Source organism: Chelonia mydas, chromosome 6 (assembly GCF_015237465.2).
Source record: "Chelonia mydas isolate rCheMyd1 chromosome 6, rCheMyd1.pri.v2, whole genome shotgun sequence".
Lineage (NCBI taxonomy): Eukaryota > Metazoa > Chordata > Testudines > Cheloniidae > Chelonia > Chelonia mydas.
Genome location: NC_051246.2, coordinates 103169339 through 103189494, shown reverse-complemented (window position 1 = coordinate 103189494; position 20156 = coordinate 103169339). Strand labels below are relative to the sequence as shown.

Sequence of the window (20156 nt, the reverse complement as noted above, 5' to 3'; positions counted from 1 at the left end):
ATGAATGAGAGCTCTGTTTTTATCCTGATGAATGCTTGTTTCTGTTTGTTTTAGCATATGATTACCCTGAAAGAGCAGCTATCAAAACAGCATACAGAACCTGATAGTACCATCAACCAGCTGAAACTTGACATAAATTTTGAAAGAAGGAAAGTGTCTGAAGTAGAAGCTGAGAAGATGGAAATGAGTAAGGAACTAGAAACCCAGAAATTAAAAATGAACCACTGTACATTTGCACTTAATGATTTGCATATGAGTAATCAGCAGCTTCAGCATAACATTAAGGATTTACAAGAACAACTAAAGAAATCCCAAGATTGTAATTTGAATAATAAAAAGGAAATTGCAGAATTGAAGCAAAATCTGAAACAAAAAGAGGAGGAACTTTCTGTTTCCCAGAACGAGTTAACAAAGATAATGAATCAAGAATCTAACAGTAACTATCAAGATCTTTCACTTAAAGAAAGAGAAGCAGAAATTGCAAAACTAAATGAAGACATTTCAGAAAATAAACAACTAAATCAAAATTTGGAGAAATCAGTTTGTGATCTTAAAATAGAAAATGGAAAGCTGCTGACAGTCTGTGAAGAACTAAAACAGCAGTTGCATGAAGCCTTTGCTGAGAAAAATAAGGTTTCCCTGGAAAAAGATACTATGTTGGAGGCTTTGAAAATGGAAAAAGGACGGTTGGAAACTGAATTAAGCCAGACCAAAACGCAGCTATTGGAACAAGCAAAAAAATATGAACAAACCATTGAGGACCTGTCAAATGCACGTAACATGAACACCACTGCATTACAGCTTGAACATGAGCGTCTAGTGAAATGCAATCAAGAAAGGGACTTTGAGATAGCAGAACTCAAAAGGAACATTGAGCAGATGGAAGCAGACCATGAAGAAACTAAAGAGATGCTGACAACTAGCTTAGGAGGACAAAAGCAGTTGACAGAACTCATAAAAGAGAAAGAGGTGTTTGTTGAAAAATTTAAAAATAGAGCTCTAGAGTTGCAACAGGAACTTGAGGAATACGTTAAGGATTCCAAAAAGCATGAGATTTTAAGACAAAATTTAGAAGAAAAGGACAAAAGCCTTGCAGCCATGAAAGAAGAAAACAATCATCTGAAAGAAGAGATTGAAAGACTAAAGGACCAGCAAAGCAGATCTCCACCTGTGGCTGAGCCTAAAACACTAGATATTATTACTGAACTTGAAACTGAGATAACACAGTTACACGTAATAAAGAATAATCTTGAAGAGGAAATAAAACTTCACAAAAAAACAATTGAAGATCAGAGTCAGAAGACTGTGCAACTTCAACAGTCTTTGCAGGAGCATAAAAGGGAAATAGGTGAGTCTAAATTTCAGTATGAGCAAATGAATGTCACACATGAAAAGCTTTTCTTGGAGAAAGATGAGGAAATTAAAAGTTTGCAGAAGACAATTGAACAAATTAAAACTCAGTTGCACAATGAGAGGCACGTCTTTCAGACAGACTCCTCTGATCTCTTTCAAGAAACCAAAGCCCAGTCACTTAATGGAGAAAATGGTAATGAAAAACATGACTTGTCTAAGTCTGAAATTGAAAGACTAGTAAAAGGTATCAAAGAGAGAGAGAGGGAGATTAAGCTTCTGAATGAAAAGAATGTCTTTTTAACTCAACAAATTGATCACTTGTCTAAAGATCAAGTTGGTAAACTCACTCAGATCATCCAAGAGAAAGACTTAGAGATACAAGCTCTCCATGCAAATGTTTCCTCTTCATCATATAGACAGGATGTTCTGTACCTTCAACAGCAACTTCAAGCCTATGCCATGGAAAGAGAACAGGTGCTGGCAGTTTTGAGTGAAAAAACTAGAGAAAACAGTCAGTTAAAAACAGAGTACCATAAAATCATGGATATGGTAGCAACTAAGGAAGCAGCTCTGATGAAGTTACAAGAAGAGAACCAAAAATTATCTAATCGGTTTGAAAGTAGCAGCCAAGATATGTTTAGAGAGACTGTTCAGAATTTGTCCCGTATCATTCGAGAGAAAGATATTGAAATAGATGCCTTGAGTCAAAAATGCCAAACCTTATTGACTGTCCTACAGACATCCAACATAGGTACTGACAGTGGGTCAGGAGGTGTTAACAGTAATCAGTTTGAGGAGCTTTTACAAGAGCGTGATAAATTAAAGCAACAAGTAAAGAAGATGGAAGAGTGGAAGCAACAAGTAATGACTACAGTCCAGAACATGCAGCATGAGTCAGCTCATCTCCAAGAGGAGCTACACAAGCTTCAGGCACAAATTTCAGTTGACAGTGATAACAATTCTAAATTACAGATGGATTATAATGGCTTGATCCAGAGTTATGAGCAGAATGAGAAAAAAATGAAAAGTTTTAGTCAGGAGTTAGCACAAGTTCAGCATAGAATAGGACAGCTTCATAATACCAAGGACCTTCTTCTGGGAAAACTTGATATGGTAGCACCACCGCTGCTGATGACTTCTTCAGTTTCACAAGCATCAGATATTCCAAGCAGTACTCCTCCTGAAGTAGTCAGTGATGCGTCCAAACTCCTTCAACAGGAATTGGAGCAGCTTAAAAAAATGCTACAAGAAAAAGATGTGACTATCAGAACTCTTAAGGAAAATAATCAAAGATTGTCTGATTCTATGGCTGCAACATCGGAGTTAGAAAGAAAGGGACAAAAGGACACTGATCCCGAGATGAAGCAGATAAAGGGAAAATGTGATGTTTTCCAGAAGTCACTTAGGGAAAAAGACCTCTTGATTAAATCTAAAAGTGATCAGTTACTTTCTGTAAGTGAAAATCTTAGTAACAAAGAAAATGAAAATGAGCTTTTAAAACAAGCTGTCACTAATCTTAAAGAAAGAAATCTAATTTTAGAAATGGACATCTGTAAGCTGAAAGAAGAAAACGAAAAAATAGTAGCAAGGTGCAGGGAGAAAGAAACCGAATTCCGGGCATTACAGGAGACTAACATGCAGTTTTCAATGATGCTGAAAGAAAGAGAATTTGAATCCCACTCAATGAAAGAAAAAGCTCTTGCCTTTGAAAAACTATTGAAGGAAAAAGAACAGGTATGTGAGGAATTTTTATTTGTTCTATTAGTTATAAATATTTAAGGAAGAAAGTACAAACTTTTAAAATCATACATGTGATGGAATTCTCACAAATATAATCTGAAGGTATTTGCCTGAAAGCAGCTTCTCATTTACTGAATGAAACCTTGCAGAAGTGAATGAATTTCAAAGTTTTGAGTGATCTTACTGCAAGATTCTGTTCTGTTCAGGATCTCTTAGAAACCTATATTTGTCTTCAAAGGTTATAAGTATTACTGTTAATAAGAGTAATGTTTAAATAAACCACTGCAAAGTGACCTGACATAGTTTAGTTACGATAATATATTTAGTTTAGTTACAATAATATATTTATGCATCAGTTAGAGCATTTTGTATCTACCAAATAGAATGTAGAGCACCATTTCTCTGAAAAAGAACATTTTCATAGATTTTAAAAATGTGTTTGAATTTCATAAAAAGTAATTTAATCTTTATGGCATAATGTTAATGGCAGTTAAAATTTTGTGTGTGTGTGTTTTTTTAATCCATGACATCTTCAGATACCTGTGAAGTACTCTGCCAGTCCAAGTTTCTTACTCTGTACTATTGTAACTAAATACTATGAAATTGCAATAAGGCACTTCAGTGATTTTAAAATAGATTGGTTATGTAAAAATTATAAAATGTCATTGTGGGGTTTCATGTTTACTCTTGATCACTTCATATCAAATACAGTTACAAATAAAAAAATGTGTGTTTTTTTTTTTTTTTAATGGCCAGCCCTGCAAACTCAGCCTGGGCTCTTAAGAGTCAAACTTGTTTCTTTCCATTTCTTGCATAATCCTCAGTAATAAAAGTCATGCAGACTAAATTAGACCTCTTGGTGTCACCAGTGCAACCCAAATGTTTTCAATGGGGTTTCACAAATATAACTGACTGGAACTTAGGAAACAACTTGTTTGATGTTGCACGAGATAGTATAGCTCTCTCTTAGCTATGTTGGATGTGCAGAGCTAATAAGAGTAGTAACTAAATAAAAAGAAGTTTCTAGTGTTTTTGTTAAAGACAACTGATATGATTTTGAATACATGCAGAGGGCAGATCTCTGTAGATGGAAGATTCCATTTTTTACGTAATCATTTTATTACTGAAAGTTCATAGTGTGCCTAAAAACATTAGTAGCCACTGTTTGGTTTTTTTATTTCATTTCTACTCATCTGACTTTATACCTTTTGGAATGTGTTTATTTTTATATAGCTATCATAAACAAATAACATAAATAATAACATAAACCACATGCCTAAAGAAGATTCAAATCACTTAGAAATAGCTATCTTAACAGGAAGTATAGCTTCAGAAATTGTGTTTAGGGGAATTGCCATTTTGAAGTACACATGTCTGAAATGGAAGGGTGCTAGATTTCTATTTGACTGCAGTTAGTGAATACATTGTATTTGTGTAGGATGACTTTAGAAACAGTTTTTAATCTATCAGACAATATGCCAATAAAATCATTGCAAAACAGACAACTGTTTCTTCAAAGGATCTTCTGTGCAGTAAGCACCCTCTTCTTCCATATAGGTCTGTCTATTTCATCTGTTTTTGGAGTGCAAGTTCTTTGGGACAGAAACTGTGCCTCCTTTTATACAATGTCTAGCATGTTTGTGCAGAAATGCCTAATAAATAGTAATAATAGACTTGTTTAGTGTGTTAAGTATATATTCCTCCAAGTTTTTATACATTTCCAACCTTTCTTTAATTGTATGTCCTTCTTCCAAAGGGCAAGATGGGGGAGTTGAATCATCTGTTAAATGAAGTTAAGTCAATGCAAGAAAAAGCTGTTTCTTTTCAGCAAGAAAGAGACCAAGTCATGTTAGCACTCAAACAGAAACAAATGGAGAGCAGTGCCCTACAGAATGAGGTATGACATTAAACAAGACTAGAGCACAAAAAGGGTGAGTGAATAAGAAAAATCAGAGAATTTACCTTGCCTTAAGAATGATCTTCGATAAGTACCAAAAAAGGCATCTAAAATGTATATCTATGCAATATAATTAGGGCTGTCCATTAATTGAACTTAACTCAAGTGATTAACACAAAACCCAGTTGGGGATTGGTCCTGCTTTGACCAGGGGGCTGGACTAGATGACCTCCTAAGGTCCCTTCCAACCCTGATATTCTATGTTTCTATGAAAACAAATTAACTAAATTTAAAAAAGTCGTGATTAATAGCCGTATTAATCATACTGTTAAACAATAATAGAATACCAATTTAAATTTATTATAAATATTTTGGAAGTATTTCAACATTTTCAAATACACTGATTTCAATTACAACACAGAATACAAATTGTACAGTGCTCACTTTATATTAATATTTTTGATTACAAATATTTGCTCTCTAAAAAAACTCCCAAAAGATAGTATTTTTCAGTTTACCTCATTCAAGTACTGTAGGGCAATCTCTTTATCGTGGAAGTGCAACGTACAAATGTAGAATTCTTTTTACATAACTACATTCAAAAACAAAACAATGTAAAACTTTATAGCCTACAAGTTCACTCAGTCCTCCTACTTGTTTAGCTAATTGCTAAGGCAGACAAGTTTGTTTACATTACAGGAGATAATTCTGCCTGCTTCTTACTTACAGTGTCACCTGAAAATGAGAACAGATGTTCGCATGGCACTGTTTTAGCCGCCTTGCAAAGTATTTATGTGCCAGTTATGCTAAACATTTGTGTTCCCCTTCATGTTTCAGTCATCACTCCAGAGGCCATGCTTTCATGCTGATAACGCTTATTGAAAAAAGAATGCGTTCGTTAAATTTATGACTGAACACCTTGGGGGAGAATTTTATGTCTCCTGCTTTGTGGTATCGCATTCCACCATATATTTCACGTTCTGGCAGTTTTGGATGATGACCCAACATATGTTGTTCGATTTAAGAACACTTTCACTGCAGACTTGACAAAATGCAAAGAAGATACCAATATGAGATTTCTAAAGATAGCTACAGCACTTGACCCAAGGTTTAAGAATCTGAAGTGCCTTCCAAAATCTGAAAGGGACAAGGTGGGGAACATGCTGCCAGAAGTCTTAAAAGAGCAACGCTCTGATGTGGAAACTACAGAACCCGAATCACCAAAAATGAAAATCAGCCTTCTGTGGTGGCATCTGACTCTGATGATGAAAATGAAGGTGCATTGGTCCACACTGCTTTGGGTCGTTATGAAGCAGAACCCGCCTGTTCTCACTTTCAGGTGACATTATAAATAAGAAGCGGGCAGCATTATCTCCCATAAATGTAAACAAACTTGTTTGTCTTAGCGATTGGCTGAACAAAAAGTAGGCCTGAGTGGACTCGTAGGCTCTAAAGATTTATATTGTTTTGTGCAGTTACGTAAAAAAAAAATTCTACATGTGTACATTGTACTTTCACGATAAGAGATTGCATTACAGGTGAATTGAAAAATACTATTTTTTTCACAATGCAAATATTTATAATAAAAAATAATATAAAGTGAGCACTGTACAGTTTGTATGCTGTATTGTAATTGAAATCACTATATTGGAAAATGTAGAAAAACATCCAAACATATTTATAATTTAAATGGTTGTTCTATTGTTTAACAGTGTGATCAAAACTGCGACTAATCATGACTATTTTTTTATCTCACTGTTAAATGCGATTATTTTTTTAATCCTTTGACAGCCCTAAATATAAATCAAAGGAAATAATTTGATTTGCTTATGGTATCATGCACAAAGAAGTATGTGTCATTGAACGTAAAATATATTTACCCAGGTGCAGCATTTACGTGATAAGGAGCAGCGTCTAAACCAGGAACTGGAGAGGTTGCGCAATCACCTCTTAGAAATGGAGGACTCCTATACACAGGAAGCCTTAGCTGCGGAGGACCGAGAGACCAAGCTAAGAAAGAAGGTCATGGTTTTGGAGGAAAAACTAGTATCCTCTTCTACTGCAGTGGAACATGCCAGGTAATACTTGCCTCCATCCAGCATTAGCATTTCATTGAGTAGTTGTAGTATTCTAGAGTGATGGTGATGTGATTTTTTTTTTATTAGCTTTAAAGAGTGTAGATGTGCTAAGCACTGAGTAAAATCAAGACGTGAAATATTGATATTCTTCAAGTGCTTGTTCATGTCAATTCCAGTCAGGTGTGTGCGCGCTGCGTACATGGCAGCCGGAAGATTTTTTTCCCTAGCAGCATCTGTAGGGTTGGCCTGGGCCCTGCCAACCCGCCACCCCCCCAGTTCCTTCTTCCTGCCAGTGACGGCTAGCTTCTGCAAGCGCCTTTAGCAGTGTCCCATTGTATTTTGCGTATAGTTAATAGTTTTCGTCTTAAGGTAATAGTAGTAGTAGTAGCAGCATTAATAGGTTAAGTTTTCATTGTGGGGCTTCTCTGCCCCCCATCCCCACTTCTCCCCCGCCACTGGGGCATGCCTTGGTTGCCGGGGGTTCAAACTCTGTTAAGTTTGCGGAAAGTTGATGCGAAAAAGTGACCCACACACTTCTTGTTTGAAGTGCCTTGGCAAGAGTCACCAAAAGGACAAGTGCCGCATTTGTAAAGGGTTTCAGCTGAGGACCCTTAAGGATTGCAAGCAGAGACTCAGACTTATTCTCATGGAGGCAGCCCTCTGCCTGCAATCCAACCCTGGGTTGGCGGAGCCCATGCCAAGCACCGTTGCCTCCGTGTGCAGCGCAACAGCGCCGATGGCGCATGAGTCAGTTTCTAGAAAGGAGACTACGGACTCCCAGCACTGACACGTCACCGAACATAAGACTTCTGGTACGTGCTGATCTGTATCCCCAGTGCCCCAGAAGACAAAGAGGCAGGAGGGAGGGCACTCTTCCCCTCCTAAGCCTAAAGAGACAGCAGCAGGGAGACCTCAGCCCACCCAGCCTACTTCGGGCCCGGCAGCTCCCAAGGGCTCGTCAATTCCTGCGCCAAAAGGGGTCCAGTCAAGTCCATCCCACTACCGCTCTCTGGACCGTCATGGCTAGGACATTCAACTCCCCTCCACTCCGGAGACTTTTGATCTGGCACAGGACCTTATTCGCCTGATGGCTCCGCCTTCTCCAAGGAGGGACAAGGCACTGCTGGTAGCCAGTCCGCCTATTCCATGTAGGGGAAAGCCAGCGATGATGTCACGCTGCTCCCCATCTCTGGTACGCCACTCTCTGCCACCGGCCGCCCACATGGGGGAACCGTATCAGTTCCCAGAGGCTCAGCACTGCTCTTCAGCATTACTCAATACCGCTCCTCCGTGGTCGTCTTTTTTGGAGACCTCTGAGTCCAAGGTGGAATCCTATCATTCAGATAGGTCCAGTGGCAGGAGGTCTAGATCTAGGCGACACCGCCAGCCTCCTCAGTCACCATGGCCACCTCTACGGAAACCACCAACTCAGTGGCCCTTTTGAACTCCCTGGGCTTACAATCAGGCCCAGGGTCAGAACCAGGCGTCAAGATCCAGATCAGTGTTGATCGTGTCAGCATCCATTGCCTCTTTCCAGCAACTGGCACGAGGTCCATCTCCGGTGACGACTCCTGCGCCAGCGCCTGCCACTTTGAGCTCATCACCAGCAGCCTCGGCACGCCAGCCCCACAAGCACTGCGACCCTCTTGGCACCGCAAGCGATGACCTGGGCCATGGGCTGGTGTTTTCGTCCTCCCCAGATGAGGCTGTTGTGGGCATGTCAACGGCCCCAGCCTTGGAGGATAGTAGGGTCCTGCCACAGTTGTTGCACAGGGCGGCCCAGAACCTGGGGATCCAGGCAGAGGAAATGGTAGAGGATTCGGATCCCATGGTGGACAGTCTCACCCCCTCTGGACCTTTGTGTATCGTGCTGCCACTTATTAAAACTATAAGTGAAACCATGAAAACTTTGTGGCAGACCCCGGCCTCCTTGCCCCCAACAAGAGGGAGGAATGAAAGATGCTATTTTGTCCTCTCAAAGAGGTACAAGTACTTGCATGCTCACCCTCCACCCGATTCCCTGGTGGTGGATACTGTGAACCAAAGAGTGCCAGGGGTTCCAGGGACCCTTCCCTAAAAACCAGGAGGCCAAAAAGCTTATTCAAGTATACTCCACGGGTGGTTTGCAGCTCCTGATTGAAAACCAACAGGCCATCATTAGCAGATATTCCTTTAATACCTGTGAAGTGATGGCCAAGTTTGCCAAGCTGTTACCACCAGACTCCTGATCTGAATTTAATGCCTTGATGGACGAAGGCAAACTCATTTCTAGGGCCTCCTTGCAGGCGGCTCTTTATGGCGCGGATGCAGCCGCCTGTACAGTGGCTCCACCTCTCTGGACTACCTCACAAAGTCCAACAGACCATCCAGACTACCCTTTTGAAGGTCAGGCATTGTTTTCTGAAAAGACAGAAGACTGGACAGTTTAAAAGACTCAAGGGCTACTATCAAGTCCCTGGGTATACACAACATAGGCATTTCAGGCCACAACCTCCTCTGCGGTTTTACTAGCAAAACCAACAAGACTGTTCCTGGAGGAGGAATAGGAGTGGCAGGAAGAGGCCGCACCCGTCCTCAGGCCAGGGCTCTGGCCAGACCAAGCCTTCTGTGGGCCAGAAACAAGCCTTCTGACGGCACGCAAGAGCACGGCGTACCAGATCAAGAACTGGATCTACCCCGCCTTACCTTTTCGTCCCAACTATCCCCTTTCTACCGTGCATGGTCCCATATCATTTTGGACCACTGGGTGCTCTGCACGATAGAGAGGGGATACTCCATCCAATTCTGTGCCCTCCCGCCCTTCCACCCCCTCTTCCCTGTCCTCCTTCAGGGACCCCTCTCACGAGCAGCTCCTTTCACTAGGGGCAGTGGAAGAGGTTCCTCGGGATCAGAAGGGCAAGGGCTTCTATTCCTGGTATTTCCTAATACCGAAAGCCAAAGGAGGGCTCAGGCCCATCTTAGATCTGCGAGAACTCAACAAGTTCATGAAGAAACTTAAATTCCGCATGGTCTCTTTGGCCTCCATCATCCCTTCACTGGATCCAGGAGACTGGTATGCCTTTCTCTGCAGCATGGGGCACAGGTCACTTGCTGGAGGATTCTCTGCACCTTGAAGTCTTTAAACCATGATTTGAGGACTTCAATAGCTCAGACATAGATGAGAGGTTTATTACAGGAGTGGGTGGGTGAGATTCGGTGGCCTGCATTGTGCAGGAGGTCAGACTAGATGATCTTATTGGTCCCTTCTGACCTTAATATCTATGAGACTCAGACTTTGACCTCTTCAGTCATGGCTAGGGTCAGTGTATCATCCAGCCCGGGACAGTTTGGACAGAATTGTAACCCTGCCTCGCCCGGTACTCAACTCCCTCCTGTGGTGGCTCAACCCACAGGTAGTATGTGGAGGCGTCCCCTTCGCCAGCCCTCAGCCATCCCTCTTGCTAGTGACAGACACGTCAGACTTGGGCTGGAGGGCCCATTTGGGAGACCTCAGAACACAAGGCCTCTGGTCTCAGGCGGATCTCACTGTACACATCAATGTTAGAGAGCTGAGAGCGGTACGCCTGGCATGCCAGACTTTCTGAGCCCACCTAACAGGGAGATGTGTATCAGTCATGACAGATAACACCATGGCGATGTTTGATATCAACAAAAAAGGGGGTGCACGCTCCTCTCCCATGTGCCAGGAAGCCCTCTTGTTGTGGGACTTCTGTGTAGAACACTCAATACACCTGCAAGCATCGTACCTCCCTGGAGTACAAAATGAGTTGGCGGACCATCTCAGCAGGTCGTTCCACAGCCATGAGTGGTCCCATTGCCTGGACGTCGTGAACTCAATCTTCCATCAGTGGGTCTTTCCCCAGATAGATCTTTTCGCCATGCGATGCAACAGGAAGTGTCAGCAGTTTTGTTCCTTCCTGAATCACAGCCCAGGCTCCATCATGGATGCATTCCTCCTCCTATGGGGAGGCCATCTCCTATACACGTTCCCACCCATCCCTCTCATTCACAAGGTGCTCCTCAAGATATGGAGGGAAGATGTATCAATGATATTGATAGCTCCAGCCTGGCCCCACCAGCCCTGGTACACATAACTCCTGGAAATGTCCGTGAACGCTCCAGTCACCTTGCCGCTCTTCCCAGACTTACTAACTCAGGATCACAGCTGTCTCCAGCATCCGAACCTCTAGTCGCTTCACCTCATGGCATGGAAGCTCCATGGCTGAACCCAGTGGAACTTGCTTACTCTGATCAAGTCAGACAAGTTCTCCTTGGCAGCAGGAAACCCTCCACAAGAGCTACCTACCTTGCCAAGTGGAAGAGATTTTCAGTGTGGTCAGCGCAGCACTATTTGTCTCCAACGCTCACCTCAGTGCCACTAATACTGGACTGTCTTCTCCACCTCAAGCAGCAGGGGCTGTCTATGTCGTCAGTAAGGGTTCATTTGGCTGCCATCTCTGTTTTCCACCCAGGCGCAGAGGGACTCTTGGTCTTTTGCCAACTCATTGATCAGCTGTTTCCTTAAAGGTCTCAATAGGCTATATCTGCAGGTCTGACAGCTTGTCCCAGCTTGGGACCTCAGTTTGGTCCTATCCAGACTTGTGGGGTCACCATTTGAGCCTTTGGTGATGTGCTCCCTGCTCTCTCTCTCATACAAGGTGGCGTTTCTGGCAGCGATAACCTCGGCTAGGAGGATGTGAGAGCTCAGGGCCCTAACATTAGAGCCCCCTGTACACTGTATCCATAAGGACAAGGTTCAGCTCAGACCTCACCCGGCTTTTCTCCCAAAAGTTGTCTCCCATTTTCACATCAACTAGGACATCTTCCTCCCTGTTTTCTACCCTAAGCCGCACTCAAGCGTCAGGAAGCAAACGCTTCACTCATTGGATGTCCGTTCCGAAAGTCCATCCAGTTATTCATGGCAGTGGTAGACAGAATGAAAGATATTCCTGTCTCTTCTTAACGGATTTAGTCATGGATCACGTCCTTCATCTGTGAGTGCTATAGCCTGGCAGGGGTGCCTGCTCCTTCGATCACTGCGCACTCCACCAGGGCTCAGGCCTCTTCAACGGCGTTCCTGGTGCAGGTTCCCACCCAGGAAATCTGCAGAGCAGCGACGTGGTCCTCCACATACCCTTTCATCACCCGCTATGAAATCATCCCAGCAGGCCAGAGACGATGCAGCCTTTGGAAGAGCAGTGCTCCAATCAGTGGACGACTCCAACTCCACCTCTTGAACTTGGGCTTGTGAGTCACCTGATTGGATTTGACATGAACAAGCATTCGAAGAAAGAACGGTTACTCACCTTCTCGTAACTGTTGTTCTTCGAGATGTGGTGTTCATGTCCATTCCAAATTTCCAATCCTCCTACCTCTCTGTCAGAGCATCTGGCAAGAAGGAACTGAGGGGGTGGCGGGTCAGCAGGGCCCTTTATTGGGTGCTGTGTGCTTAAAAAAATTCACTTTGCCGAAAAATTCTGGTCCCTGCAGTGGGCGTGCCGCCTGAGGGAGAGACTGCACCACAGCCTCCTGCCAGCAGGGCAGGTGAAGCAGCCCCCTGTGGCAGGGGAGGAACTTAACCAGCAGCCAACCGGCAACCTGCTGCTTCCTCCCTCCCATCTCCCCGCGCTGCAGGAACACACTGCCAGGTGTCCGGTCAGCATTGTTGACCAAACATTAAAAATCTGGTTACCAAGGGCGGGGGGAGGTGCTGGGTCATCAATCCGCACCAGCCACAAGTTCTCTCCCCCCACTCAATTTCTCTGAGCGCCAAGCAGGGCTTGCACTTCTCAGCCTGTTGGGGAGGGAGGAGGCTTGCTCAGGGGCTGGCAGCTCCAGGATGCTGCCTCCTGGGTCTAGTGCCCATTGTTGCCTTCTGTGTATGCTGAGTCCTTTTTTCTGTACAATGGTGAGTGCCTGTGGGGTGGGGCAGGACAAGGGGTTGGGGTGGGAGGGAAGAGGCAGTGGGGAAGGAAGAGTGATGGGAGAATAGGGCAGGGGGGAGGGTAATGGGGCAGGGGACAGTGTGGAGAAGATAGAGAATGGGGAGGGGATGGGACAGGGGGTAGAGAAGGGGATGACTGACAGTGCTGCAGCCAGGGGGAGTGCTGCCTCCTTGCTTCTGGGCCAGAGACGTATGGAGAAATGGGGGGAGCACGTGCCCCCAGCCACAGCTACATGTCGCTTCTTGGGGGGGATGCACATGCTCCAGGCTGGAGCATGTCCTGGGCTGCCTGGAGCAAAGAGCCCACCTGCTCATTCCCTGCTGGCCATCTCTGGACCCGGAGCTCACAGCCAGAGTAGGAGGCTGCCCTGTAAGTCCCGTCTCTGGAGGTAGAGCTGGTGTGGGGTGGAAATTTGTCCTGTGGGCAGCTTCCCTGGTAGGGACACCCATGGCTCAGTGCATGAGATCACCCCTACCCCTGATTGTCTGGGAACAGGCATCGAGGGACGTGTGCCTGACGAGGCAGCCACAACAGGCAGGGTGATATATATATTGTGTGGATGTGGCCCACATAAGAGAGCTGCATTTGTGGACACAGTGGTAAATAGTTGAGATCCGCTGCTTTAATACCTGTCCTACTCTTGCTGTTAAAGTATGACTATCTTTGTACCAGATTCAGAGATGTAAAATTATCCCGTGATTGTCTTAAAACTCATATGTTAATGTAATCTAACATAAAAGAATGTCTGTCTTATTTTAAAAATATAAAAATTTGCTTTCCTGTCTAATTCTAGCTGACCAAACAAATAAACAAGTGGTCAGGGCTATGGATGGGTGTTCTTCCTGTCTGATATATTCCCATACCTTCTTGTTTTAAAATAAATTTGGAAAATGGGGATTAGTGTTCATGAATGATTAGTTTAATAAACAGCAAGGGCGGAAACTGTGTCCAAATGTTGTTAAACTTAAAAAATGCTTAGCTTAAGTACAAATTTTTGCGACATCTTGTTTATAAACAAGTCTCTTGTACAATTTATTGTTTTGCTGTTACCTCAGTCATCACTATAAATGGTGTTAGCACAAAAACAGGGTCTTTGCAAAAAATTTTCTGCTGCTTCTTTCTAGAACTGTTGGTAATGACTGAAAGAAGTTATATGCCTGTCTTCAGCAAAATGTTTTTCCAAATTTTTCATAGAAAACTTCAAATAGCCAGCTCTAGTTATTTCCCAAAAGTTTTAGTCCTAGCATAAAATGGGAGTAACACAGTAATGAATCAAATTGATAATCTTCTGATTGTAATGAATAGAGGAATGTGACGTCAAATGGAGAATAAGGAACAAGATCAAATGAACTCTGTGACACTAATAACTCACATGAAATCTGATGGAAAGACACCCGTTGATTTCAGTGGGAAAGAGATTGGGCCTTTGAGACCAGAATGCTATTTCTGTGAAAATATCTTCAGTCATGAATAATAAAGGAAGAAAATAGATACAGTAGAACAGCAGTTCGCAAACTGTGGGTTGGGACCCCAAAGTGGGTCGGGACCCCGTTTTAATCAGGTCGCCAGGGCTGGCTTAGACTTGCAGGGGCCTGGGGCCAAAGCCCGAGGCCCACTGCCCAGGGCCAAAGCTGAAGCCCAACAGCTTCAGTCCTGGGCAGTGGGGCTCAGGTTACAAGCCGGTCAGCCACACACCTCATTTGGAAGCAGAAGTACACAACCAGGTAGCAGCAGAGACCAAAAAAAGTGGTAGAGTACTGTGTTAAATGTAAACTACGACAAAATTAAGGGAAAGCAGTATTTTTCTTCTGCGTAGTAAATTTGCAAAGTTGTTATGAAGTCTGTGTTCAGTTGTAAACATTTGGAAGAACAACTGTAACATTTTGTTCAGAGTTATGAACATTTCAGAGTTATGAACAACCTCCATTCCTGAGGTGTTTGTAACTCTGAGGTTCTACTGTATTCAACAAGCAGTTGACACGCTATACTACACTACATTCCCATTCATCCGAATGACCTGGGGGACATCCCAAACTTTTGGATAAATGGAAGTGCTATTAATTAACATGGAGAATGCACTCTGGATTCAGATGACTATCAGCTTATTGGATAGAGGGAATTCAGATAACTGGAATTTTATGGGTGTGTGTCTATGTATATATGTATATAAAAAAATATTTTCTTTTGATGAAGCCATCAAGCTAGTCTGCAGGTGGAATCCTTGCAAGAGCAGCTGAACCTAGTATCCAGGCAGAGAGATGAAACCTTGCTTCAGCTTACCATGTCACAGGATCAGGTGAAACAGTATGCACTGTCGCTGGCCAACCTGCAGATGGTACTAGAGCAATTCCAGCAGGGTAAGTTGCATCAAAAATCTTGAAAAGATTGCAATGAAGATTTTCAGTCAGTATAATAGGTGTGGTTTGGTGCATTGTTTTTAATTTTGGCTATCACCAATTGCCTTCAGGTAGATTTTAATTTCAAAATCTCTATTTTACCTTTAATATACTTAGGGTGAAATTCTGGCCGCATTGAAGTCAATGGTGAAAATCCCATTGATTTCAGTGGGTTCAGAATTTCACTGTTAGCGGTGCTGTATTTGGATTTCCATACCTAAGGTTTGACTGTTATCACAAAACCTAGAGGATTAGAAAGTGTGAACTGATTGTGTGATTTTTTTTAAATTTATTTATTTATCCCCCTCCCCTCCCCCCCCTTTTTATTTCTTTTTTAGAGGAGAAAGCCATGTATTCAGCGGAACTAGAAAAACACCAAAAACAGACTGCAGAATGGAAAAAAAAAGCTGAAAAGCTAGAAGAGAGGGTTGAGTCTTTACAGGTGGGCTGAGAAGATTTTTAAATTACTGGATTAAATAATCCTGATTGTTGAGTTTTAAATACGTTATTACACAGGAATATATTAGATAACACTGTTTATAAGTCATCAGTAAAATTTTTGACTAGTGGAAGGGAGGAGAAAAGGAGGGCAAGCTAGCTAATAAGATGAAATTGTGCTGCTTATCCATTTTCCTCTGATGTTTACAGTCCAAGTATTTAAAATAACAGTAATTAAAATCTTTGAGTCTGAAATATTTTATTTTTGTCATCACAATAGATTATTTTGATAGTGACTTTCCTCTCCTTACAGGAAAGTTTAGAGGAAGCAAATGCTGCTTTGGATGCAGCATCAAGGTTGACTGAGCAGTTGGATCTCAAAGAGGAGCAAATTGAGGACCTTAGGAAACAAGGTAAACAAGTTGATTTTTTTTTTTAAAGGTGTGCAAAAAATTGAGGAGATGGTGTGGTACTCCTGAAAAGTTAGCAAAGGTGTGAACTAGTAACTTCTTTGAGTGTTGGTCCCTATGTGTATTTCACTCTGGGATACAAACATTCTTCATGCATCTGGGACTGGAAGAATCTTGTGCATTGGTTACACCTGCTCCCTTGCTCTCCTTGTGATTCAAACCACAGGCATAAGGGGCAGTGCAGACCAACCCACTCTCCAGTTCCTTCTTACTGCCACATGATCCAGGACGGACCCTCCAATATCCAGAACTCATCCTTTCTCTTCATTCTGTAAATATTCAAAATTACATAAAGTTTTGTGGGGTTTTATAGAGTTTCTGCTAGCTAGTATTAGTTAGCCATTAGTTAGAATCCCACCCCCAGCCCCCCGGTACTCTCCCAGCCTCCCCAGAATAGGATTTAGATTATGTCCAGGATACCAGGCTTCAAAAACTGTGTCTCCTGTCCTTGCTCCTTGTCAATCAGTGACAACCAGCTAACGATTCCTTTATTTCCTCAAGGAAGCCCATATCTCCACTAAGTTCAGTATCTGCTAAAGCTAAAGACCCTTCGTCTGAGTGGTCTTATGAGAGATGGGGACATTCATAAGCATAAAAGCAGATGCCTTTGTAAATCCACTGCAAGAAGGAGGGATCCCTCCCTGGCCCTGTCAGAGTGGGGAGAGTCACTGGACCCAGGCCCCAGAAACTTAGGCCCTCCTAAGCCACATGGCCATGATCAAAAGATGCATAGGAGCAGAGCTCCTTTGGTACTGACCTCTGCACCAGTTCAGACACTGACCAAATCTAAGCACTGGGGCTCTGTAAGGACCCAGAACCGTTGTTGTCCATGAAGAGCACTCAAAGGGAGATGCATTACCAGCAGTACTGCTGCACCCCTTTAATGATTCACCAACCACTAAGACTCAAGCCATGCTGACTCCGACGGTGCTATATGATAAGACTCCATTATTCTCAAGGAGAGTAGAGACTTACACCGCTCTGGAGGATATCTTCCTTCTCCCAGGTCTTCAAATTCCCCTATTGTCTGGGCCATCCTGACTAGGGAGATGCTGACTTCAGTAGGAAGAAGGGTCTCTGAAAGAAGTTCACCATCCCGTTTGCTAGCTGCAGATTCAGAGGAACCGTCATCACCTCCACTGAGAGAGAGCAGCCCAGATAGGTGATTGAAAGTCTCTTGCAGCCAGCCTCATCCACCCAACCTAGCACATCTTTCTTGGGAGCAGTAGTACCCAGTGCCTTTGGGGCCTCCACAACCTACCTTTGACCCCTTCTACTGGCCCTACTGGTACCCAGAGTCCATGCGAACAAGTAAGGAGTCATGTTACCCCTCTCCTCCAAGGGGTCAGTCAGAATCTCACCTGGAACCCATGGAAGAGGAAAAGGATGAGCTAGAATCATCAATACCAACAGTGAGATGGTCACTCAGACTTCGCTGTTTCCTCCAGGTGTTCATAGAAAGTTCCAGGAGCTGCTATGGAGAGTGGCAGAGGAGTTCCAGATCTCCTTAAATGAGATCCAGGACACAGCATAAATTTCTGGATATCCTACAATCCATGATATTCAGTTGAATAGTGCTCCTGATCAGTGAAGCCATACTGGAACCGGCAAGACCCATATGGTATATGTGACATGTGCTCCTACCCCCAAGAGGGAGCAGAGTTCTTCTTCACCCATCCTGACCCAAGCTCCTTGGTTGTTCACGCAGCCACTGAAAGATCCAGGCAGCATCACCCCAGGGTCACCCCTGCAGATAAAGAGGCCAAATGCTTAGACCTTTTCAGGTGGAAAGTATTTTATATCTACTAGCCTCCAATTTGGAATATCAGACTACCAGGTTCTGCTGTTCAAGTATGACTTTATAAATTACTCAAAGTTTCTGGACTTCAAAAAGAAACTCCCTCAAGAAGACCAGGCTAAATTTCAAGTCCTTACAGATGAAGGCAAGTTGGTGGCCAGAACCTCTTTGCTTGTTGCAGCCGACATAGCATCAAGATGAATGGCAACTGCCATAGTGATGTGCTGTCAATTATGGCTACATGCTTTGGGAGTCTCTAGAGAATTCCAAAATACCACAGAGGACTTGTGCTTTGACAAAACGAGCCTTTTCAGTGAAAAGATGGATAATTCCTTGCACTTGTTAAAGGACCCCAAGGGCATCCCTCCGCTCCCTATATATACACCAATCCTGTAAAGAAGATTTCATAAGCAGCTATATAAACATATGCCCTTTCCACACCCTTTTATTGTTAGTGTTTATATGCGCCATCTTACAAACAGCAAAAGATGCAATGATCTAGATTCACTGCTCCTTCTACATCAGCTGCATCTACTCAACCTCGCCCCCTGCTCAAAAAATATTTTTGACAGGACACTCAGGAGCTGTGAACTGATGTTGATGCCATATCCACCCAATTCCAATGTTCACTTTGGTGGTCACCTAGCCCGATTTCCCCATAATTGGAGAATAACAACAGACGGATGGGTACTGGATATTATCCCTCCCAGCTATACCATTAAATTTCTCTCTCCAGCCCATTCAAAACCCTGTTCCCTATCTCTCTTCAGGGATCATTATCATGAGGGGACTCTCCTGCAGGAGATTATTTCCCGTCATGGGGGAGAGACTATCGAGGGGATGCCACCTCGGCATCAGAGAAAAGGATTCTATTTGAAATATTTCGTGGTCTCCAAGAAGAAGGGAGGATGGAGACCTATTCTTGACCTACATCAACTCCAGTGTTTTTATTTGTAAACAGAAATTTTGCATCATCACAATGATCTCAGTAATTCCATCCCTGGTCAAAGACACATGGTTCATAATTGTTGATGTGTAAGATGCTTATTTTCATGTGGACATTCACCCTTCTCACAGAAGGTTCCTCAGATTTGTAGTGGGTCCTGACCACTACCTGTATAGAATGTTTCCACTTAGCTTGCAGCTGCACCCCAGGGTCTTTACAAATGTCTTTGCAGTCGTAGCCTCACAGCACAGTTGCAACAGCTCCACCATCTTCCCATACTTAAATGGCTGGCTTCTGAAAGGCAGGTTGTCATGGAGTCACCGGGCCAATGCTCTGGAACTACTCCATACGAAGCCAGTCAGGACTCTGGAGCAGCATGCCTCCTCTCTCTGAGCATACTGTTGCCAGGGCAAGAAGCTTATACAGCTTCAACTGTCCTGGGTCTGACCTTGGAGCATTCAGCATCCCCTTCCACACCGTGCGCTTCCCTCAGCGAGTCTGCCTGGACGGGGCTCCTGGGGAAGCCAGAGGGCCCTGCACCCCAACTCTTCAGTCAGCAGCGACCCTCAGCCAGCATGCAGAATGGAAGGGTTTATTAGTTGACAGGAAGACAGCGTAGAACAGAGATTGCTATCACAGAAATCAGTGACTTTCAGCCAAGTCCATCTTGGGGAGTCCTGGGCCAGACAGCCTGGACTCCCCCTCTTCCAGTCCCCCAAGCAGACTGCCAGCCTCCAGCTACCCGACCTCAGACATCCCCTTTGCTCCTCCTTCTTGTCTTTATCTCGCTTCCTGGGCAAAGAGTCACCTGGTCGTCAGCTGGTTGCATCCCCCTCCTGGGTCTCAGGTTACGAAGGGCACCAGTCATAGCATATGTGCAGGCAGCTAGAGCAGCCTCACTTGCCCCAGAGGTCTCTGCCAAAGTCACTCACCCCTATTCCTACCACAAGGTATTGGTGCAGCACACAGAGAAACTGAGGCACACACAGTTCATGCAAAACAGTAAAACTCACATAGGCTCAATAGTAAGACTCACATACACCATAACAAGGGGAAATCCCCATTTCGTCACATAGGTGATGCCAGAAGTCCTGG

The 20156-nt window shown here is 43.7% G+C and overlaps 1 protein-coding gene across 1 annotated transcript in view; it reads left to right on the top strand.

Moving 5' to 3' along the window:
- Positions 1–20156, top strand: part of TRIP11 (thyroid hormone receptor interactor 11) — an 80343-nt gene that overhangs the window by 40708 nt on the left and 19479 nt on the right. The window contains exons 11-16 of the mRNA XM_027817845.3: positions 55–3087; positions 4850–4990; positions 6875–7068; positions 15207–15370; positions 15748–15851; positions 16161–16260. Coding sequence (XP_027673646.2) covers positions 55–3087; positions 4850–4990; positions 6875–7068; positions 15207–15370; positions 15748–15851; positions 16161–16260 — 3736 coding nt within the window. The remainder of the gene's footprint in view (positions 1–54; positions 3088–4849; positions 4991–6874; positions 7069–15206; positions 15371–15747; positions 15852–16160; positions 16261–20156) is intronic.